At 37.4% G+C, this 8,230-nt stretch overlaps 1 protein-coding gene across 1 annotated transcript in view; it reads left to right on the top strand.

Moving 5' to 3' along the window:
* The first annotated feature begins 758 nt into the window (after positions 1-758).
* Positions 759-8,230, top strand: part of LOC117177453 (rho GTPase-activating protein 100F) — a 43,352-nt gene continuing 35,880 nt past the window's right edge. Inside the window, exons 1-3 of the mRNA XM_033368153.1 lie at positions 759-803; positions 1,895-2,008; positions 7,395-7,577. Coding sequence (XP_033224044.1) covers positions 759-803; positions 1,895-2,008; positions 7,395-7,577 — 342 coding nt within the window. The remainder of the gene's footprint in view (positions 804-1,894; positions 2,009-7,394; positions 7,578-8,230) is intronic.

The following is an 8,230-nucleotide window of genomic DNA, read 5'->3' as shown; positions in this document are numbered from 1 at the left end:
ACATAGATGCTCCATAACATTGACGCTCTCTTAACTCCATCTTCGGTATTCTCGAGTGCAATATTCGGAATTTAGGGGCACCGGCCTCGCACGGGTATCCGGATTTTCTGATCCCGAGTAGACCTTCGAGACGGGTTGTAGGACGCAGACGTGGGGCATTGAGGACTAAAGCAGTGGGGAATGGATGGGTTGCGGGGTGGTTTCACGAGAGGGAGAGAGAGAGTGACCAACGCATATATGTATACATATATAGAAGGCTAGAAAGGGGTTTGAGGTGACGTCACGTCGGGTCGATAGTACCCAACCCCCTCGAAGTTGACTCGGGGCGCAAGCGCATAATCTACGCTCCTGAGGGTTAGTTCCCGCCATATTAGCTGGCATGGGGCAAAGTGCGGTGCACGAGAGAATAGGGGTGGCTAGAGCTGCATCTTCTTCGGTGAGATAATTCGCAGGGCAACCCGGGTTCCTGTTGCCCTTCAAGCCATCCGGAATCCCCTAAAGAGCCCCGTTCCACTAGGTAGCTGCCTCATGGTACATGCCGGCTCGAAGGACCTATTGGCCTATCTCGTTTCCCTATCAACTTTTTCAATCTGATGGTGGTAACTAATGGTTAAGGGTAGTGAAATGTGTCCAGGAGGCATAGGAGGGAGCGAAAGGAAGTGCTGTGGGATTTACGAAGGTCAGGTGGGGTGGATGCGTTCGGCTATCTCGAAGGGGTTAGAAATATAAGCTCGTGTGATAATCTGCTGTGGGGCCGGATGTGCGGATCGACCGCGTGGATCATCCTTGTGCCATGCTTGAGGGTAGGTGGAATAGATATGACATATTTGAGATATTTGCGATATTCACGACATTCAGGTTGGATGAACGAATGCGCGAGCTTTGGGGGGGCGCGGGAGTGGAAAGTCTGTAGAAAAAAATGAGCCTGGAATTTGAGGTGGGTAGGATTTATGCTCGGCGGATTCAGATGCACGGCATCTAATACCGGGTCTGGGGGTTGGGAGGGGTGTAATTGATTAAACGTGTCATGAAAATGCCGCAGAATACTGGGTGCTGCAACTGAGGTCCTTTGGGAGTTTTTCAGGCGAAATGGGAATAGAAGAAGATAGAGGAATGTCATACATTGATTTTAGAAGACCTGGGGTAGGTTATTGATAGTCTTCGGAATTCGAATTTTTGTGACATCTTTCCAGAGTTATTACATTATACGCTATAAATTCATCGAATTAAAATTGCCAGCATTTTACACTTCCGTGAATGAGATTGGTATCGACTGATTTCTAAGAAGTGAAAAAGATATAGAAAAAAGTTTGTATCCTGATTGGACACCCCTCATGAACCTCTGGTGGCATTCAGAAAAAAATTACTGTTATTATTTGATTGTTATTATATAGTTGTTATTATATGAAAAATTCATTTTTTTGACCTGTAGAAAATCTATAATGCTAAAATGAGAGAAAAAATAATTAATGAACTTTCGTAGGACTATGTATAATTTACTGAGTTTTCTTAACATTTTAAGTCTACGATATGGTGTCTACAAGCGCAGACAGAGAGATTTTTTTATCTGCTATGGGAATAAGTAATTACCTCTCTAATTAGGACTTATACATTACTACAAAACTCCCTTTATTTATTATTATAAGGGTATCTACAATTTTAAGTAATGTATAGAAATTAGTGTCGAACAGTTTAAAAATAGTTTAGCCTGCTTTATGCCTTAAAATAAATGTACTGAATAGTTACCAGAACTTTGTAGTAGGATATGTCAGAGTCTTCTAAAAGATAATATAGCCAGTTTTTGCTCATTTTTTCTACAGGAAGGCTTCACTTCCCGTTTCTGAATAAATTTCGTTAATAAATTGACTTAAAGAGAATTAATTTTTGGTTTCAGGAGGGGCGTGGGGAAGTGACAGACATAAGCGCAAGTCCTGGAAGGCAGGCACCTGCCAACCAGTTGCGCCCCAAGGAACCACCTCCTATGGTCATCCAATCGGACTTCAGAAAGGTATTGACTTCAAAAATCGCCAACTGTCAGTTTAGTTTAAATCATATGAAGAAATAAAAATGTTAACTCGATAAGGTACATTTCGAGTACGTACAGCTAGATTTTTTCAGATCTTGTAGAAACTCTTATTTTTAAATGCAACAAAGTGCCAACCTTATATGGGCCTCATACAGTTGACATTTTCATATCTTCATATTAGGTTGTGCTATGAAAACTCAATGTTTCTTAGATCATAAACCTCCTGAACTTATCCCATCTGCTGAAAAATTAAAGGTTATATATACAAATTCGGTACCGGTGAAAAAATACCAGTACCGACAATTGTTTTACCGGTTTTTTAAAAGCATATTTTAAGGATAGAACCTAGATAGTAGGCAAAAATATATGAAAATTAATTTTCCTCTCATGTTACTGTTTAATCTTCAAAATCGCCTATCTTGCTAGTTGAATTGAAAAAGGTTAGGGTTAAACTGAAATTATTTTCGAGGCTAATCGTAGAAGACAAATCAGAGAGATATGGGGGTAGGGGTTTGAGCAACATTATTTCTGTGAGCAGTAACAGGAGTTCCGTACCGACCCCACTCCTTGAATTCCACGAATTCCTTAAATTCCGTGAATTCCATAAAATCGATGAATTCCGTGAATTACATGAAATCCGCAAATTCTATGAATTTCATGAATTCCGTGAATACTTTCTACTCCATGAGTCCTATGAAGTATATGAATTCCGTGAATTCCATAAATTCCATGAATTCCTTATATTTCATGAATTTATTGAATTTCGTAAATTCTATGAATTTCGTAAATTCCGTAAACCGACATTTTTTACCAGTACCGACCATTTTTTAACTAGTAGGAACAATTTTCTTTACTGCTACCGACTTCTAAAACTAAATGTACACTTTCATATCTCAACTACGTGCTCAACAACAAAAGAAAATTTAATTTTTTTATGACACCCTACTTATAGTTAACATGCTTTTTTGATTGACATGATTGGTCAAATCTCAACCCAGAGATGGATACTACTTTCATCAATTATTATAAGCCTTATATTTTAGGGACGCGCTATAACACAAAAGATTTTAATTATCATTTAAAAAATTGTAATTTGCCTATTACGAAACAAGCTTCATATGAAAACATGATTCATTCAATATTTCAAACGTGAAATCATCTTTATTAGAATACGAATATTTTTTTAATACCCCAAAAATTTTGTAATTGACTAGTATAACGCAAAATTCCGTGGTAGTAGATAGTACACTGTTAAAATGTTTGGGGTTCTACCACACATCTATCAGAATTCTACAAAGAAGCGTAAGGTAAAATTGCAACCATGGTGTTGGAATGACGAAATTGCAATACATGTGTTGTAAGTGTTGTACATCATGAAGTCATCGTTCAGCAATCCAATACATGTATTAGAGCGTTTGTAAGACGCAAATTGTGCACAAGGAAATTACCAACAGCCAAAATTACTTAAAACGGTGAGTCAACGATGCGGGTGCACCGGGTCGAGCACCAGGTACTTTAATACGTGTTCTACGAGAACTTTTAATACATTTTAAATTTTGTAAATAATGAAAAAAAAATTAAATGGTTAGTCGACGACCCGGGTGCACCAGGTCGCGCCCCAGGTCGACTTTAACTGCCTAAGGAGTGACCTGGTTCACCCGGGTTGCTGACTCACCATTTGGGATTGTTTTCATTATTCACAAAATTGAAATTTTTTAAAAGTTCTCGTAGAATACGCATTATACTACCTGGTGCTCGATTTGGTGCACCCGGATTGTGGACTCACAATTTTTAGTAATTTTAGCTGTTGAAACAATCTAAATTTTGAAAAAGTTCTTGTAGAATACGTACTAAGCTAGCTGGGGCGTGACCTGGTGCATCCGGGTTGTCGAATCACCATTTGGAATTGTTTTCATTATTGCGAAATTAAAATTTTTTTAAGTTCTTGTAGAAAACGTTTTAAACTACATTGTGCTCGGCCTAGTGCACCCGGATCGTCGGCACATAATTTTTAGTAACTTTGGCTGTTGAAACAATCTAAATTTTGAAAAAGTTCTCGCAGAATACGTGCTGAGATACTTGGGGTGCGACCTGGTGCTCCCGAGTCGTCGACTGACCAATTAGAATTGTTTTCATTAATGACGAAATTCAAATTTTTAAAAAAGTTCTCGTAGAATACGTATTATATTACCTGGGGTGCGACCTGGTGCACCCGAGTCGTCGAATCACCATTTGGAATTGTTTTCATTATTGCCGAAATTTAAATTTTTTTAAAGTTCTCGTAGAAAACGTTTTTAACGACCTTGTGTTCGGCCTGGAGCATCCGGATCGTCGACACCTAATTTTTAATAATTTTGGCTGTTGAAACAATCTAAATTTTGAAGAAGTTCTTGTAGAATAGTGCTAAGATACCTGGGGCGTGACCTGGTGCACCCTGTTCGTCGACTCCCTAATGGTAGTTATTTTAGCAATTGACACAATTTAAATTCTTAAAAAGTTCTCATAGAATATGTGCTACACTATCTGATGCGCGAACCAGTGCACCCGGGTAGCGAACTTACCATTTGTTGTTGTAACTTTTCTCTTCAACAGGCGTCGAGATATCCAGCTCTAGACTTGTATTATAAAATTCCAAGACGTGTAAAGTACCATACCAATGCCAGAATGTGGAAACTACAACATTGTGTATTGCAATGTTACCTTACATTTCGGAAATAAACTTCCAATACATGTAGTGGAAGTTTCTAACAGAAATTTTTAACAGTGTATATTATAAATTGAATTATAATAAATAACAATATTCCATGCAATTTGTATACAATGAAATCGCGTTATAACGCTTTCCCGCCTATAACGCTCCGATCTTCCGGTCCCGTAATCACTCCCATAAGAAGCCCATATAAATTTTCACGCATACAACGCTTTTCGCTTATAGCTCAAACTCTCCAAAAATGGGGATGAAAAAGCTCCAGTCATGATAAAACTCGCTTTTAAACGGTATAAGCTGGATTATCAAAAGTGTAAGATACGTTTACCTACAGCCCCGCTCGTACCTCATAATAAATTTTCAGTTCTTCGGTACCTTATTCGGTTAACTGTAGTCTATTGTGATATATATCCTGTAGTGTTGTTTTTGAAATAACAAAAATATTTTTAAAATTCAAATATTTCAAAAAAACAGAAAAGCGTTCTCAGTGTCAGAGAATTGCAAAGCTTTAAAAAAATACGACTAAAATACAAGTTTAAACCAAAAAGAGTTCGCAAAATCATTGTGAATTCCTGCGTTTACATTATGAACAATTGTGAGTGACCGTGAAGACATCGAAGAAAATACGGTTTTGGATTTCGGTAAAAGAAGAAAAGTAAAGACAGGAAAATATGACAACTTGGAGTTCATTTTGCTTGAATGGTTTCATCAAGCTCATACGATTAAAATTCCTGCAAATGGACCAATATTACAGGAGAAGGCTTCAGAGATAGCTCGAGAAATTGTGCTAGGAGATTTTACCTTATCCTCAGTGTGGCTTGATCGCTTTTATAAACGTCATGGTATCGTTTATCGACAAATCAGTGGTGAGGCGGAACCTGTTGATGAATCTTCTGAGATCACTTGGAACTCTCATACAATTAAAGGACTTTTTTAGGGCTGTACACTGGGTTGCATCTACAACGCAGACGAATTTGGACCTTTTTTAAATCTTATGCCATATTAGTCCTTTACATTCAAAGATGAAGATTGTCAAGGCGGAAAGCTAAGTAAAGAGAGACTGACTGTACTGTTGTGTGCAATAGTGACGGTAGTGATAAGTTAAGTCCCTTAGTCATTGGCAAGTCGGCCAAGCCTAGGTGTTTAAAAAATGTACCCTGCTTTCCATGTGAATACTCATCACAGTGATTTGCCTGGATGATGAGTGACAAATTCCAAAAATGGCTTATGAACTGGGATAAAAAACTTATGAACCAAAAACGCAAAATAATCCTGTTTGTGGATAACTGCCCGGCGCACCCGAAGGAAGTGCCTTTAAAAACATCAGGCTTCAGTTTCTTCCTCCAAATGCGACGAGCAGGATGTAGCGTCTGGATCAAGGCGTAATCAAAGTCGTCCAACCGAATTATCGTCAGCGCATAGTGGAGACATTCCTGGACTTCATGCAGGCTCCAATTACGAAGCCTAGGATTCATGTTTTGGATGTCATGCACTGGATCACAGCATCTTGGAAGGAGATCAAACCAGAAACAATCCAAAATTATTTTAGAAAAGCTGGATCAGAAGCAGAGAACATACACAATTATTTTCAGGAATCGTCTGAAATAATCCTCGACGATGGCGAGAGTCAGATTTTGATGAACCGCTTTGGTGTCACCTTCGATAAATATGTAACTCTGGATGAAAATTTCATCATCACCGAAAGTCGGTCTTTATCAGATATTATCCGTGACTGGATTCAGAGGAAGGACGAAGATGGTAATGAAGATGATGATGACGACGACGACGAACTACCCCCACCCCCATCGAGGTCAGCCGCAATAGATGCGCTCTCTATCTTCAGAAGATATTTTACTAGTTCATCAAACGAGTCGGAGGAATTTTTTAGTAGCATCCACAAAATGGAGAATAAACTTGTAAAAACAAAAAATGAAAAATTTCGGCGAACCGTTCTAAAAGATTTTCTCAGCAATGCCACCTAGTTATCATATTCAGTCATCCATCAACATTTATAATGACAATTTTTATTTTTCAACTAGCTTGATTTTAGTCGTGCATTAACTAAAACAATAATCGGCCCTTTTCAGGTCCATAAAATTTTTTAACGAACGAATAATTTCTTGTTCAAACAACATAATTGCTTTATTCTTTTTATATTCGCATTTGGTATGCCTGAAAGTTTTAGTACAATACGCGCTAGACGAAAAAGATTATTTTTTTCCACCAAAAAGCACATGATCTTGCATTTTCATAATCAGTTTATTTATTTCCAACAAATTATTTAACTTTATCGAAGCCATTATGAGTACTCAGTCTACAGGAACTTTCGATTCGGAACGCATTGTTAATGATTAAATGACGATAAATGTTCTGATTGATTGATAACAGAAAAATATTTAAGTACGACATGAAGAGATTGACTTTTCCCGCATATAACGTTTTCCAGTTTGTAGCGCTCTTTTCGGTCGGTCCCTTGAAGAACGCTATATCGCGATTTTACTGTAGTAAATTTTATATTTGCAGTTAGATCCTTATCCGAAACATTACGCACTCTAAAATTATATTTTTTATTTATTGAAATTCTGCTACATTTTTATATTAAGTATAAAATTTAAATTTAAATCAATTATAAGAAATAATGTAAATTAATTTGGCTTTCAGGTGAGTGGGATCAGTACGGAAATTTTCAAACAAATCCAGACCGTGGAAAATGACCATGACGCCTCGACCGCTGCTGCTTTCGAGGCTGTTGAAAGACGAGGACAGATGGTTGTACGCACCATCGAACCTCGTCAAATGGGAAGACAAGCTCAGGAAGCTGCGAAGAAATTTATCGCAGTACAGGTAAAAATTAAGTCGATCTTAACCATAAAGATATTATAATATATTTGTCTTAACTATTTTTTAAATGTATGTATCTGAAATTTAATCTTTACAACTTTCATGGACCTTATCACCGTATACAACTTAATTTTTAAAAAAAGATCGACAAATTCATTCTCCGAGCATCTCCGAGATTTAGTAGATGTAGAGATGCTTAGAGATGCACGTCGAATCCAAAATTTGTCGGATCCTGGTTATTGCCCGTGTTCGAGATATTTTTGTTGGCGAGAACTTTTAATTTTCAATTGTTTAATGTCATGCAATCCCCAATTGAATATGCAAGAAAGATCGCGCAAGATTCCTGATAATGCTTAAATTTTGAGTTTCACATTTCGCAAAAATATCAAAAATAAGGTAGCAGAATTTGAAAATTATTAAACTGGGATCACGAAAAATAAGAAAGCCAAATAGTACCATCGACAGTTTCGAGCTCGTCAAAGTAGTGATCTATTGCTAAATGCAATAGTGCCATTACTCATAACCATCCAAACAAGAATTATCAGTTTAGTAACAATACGAGGGTAGTTCAATAAGTCCTTAGAATGAAGTATAAAAACAATTTTTTTTGGGTAAATTTTTTTTATTTTTCAACATAATCTCCTTGGAGCTCTATA

The sequence above is a fragment of the Belonocnema kinseyi genome, chromosome 7, assembly GCF_010883055.1.
Source record: "Belonocnema kinseyi isolate 2016_QV_RU_SX_M_011 chromosome 7, B_treatae_v1, whole genome shotgun sequence".
Classification (NCBI taxonomy): domain Eukaryota; kingdom Metazoa; phylum Arthropoda; class Insecta; order Hymenoptera; family Cynipidae; genus Belonocnema; species Belonocnema kinseyi.
Note: the sequence above shows the minus strand (reverse complement) of the source record. Positions and strands in the feature narration are given on the sequence as shown.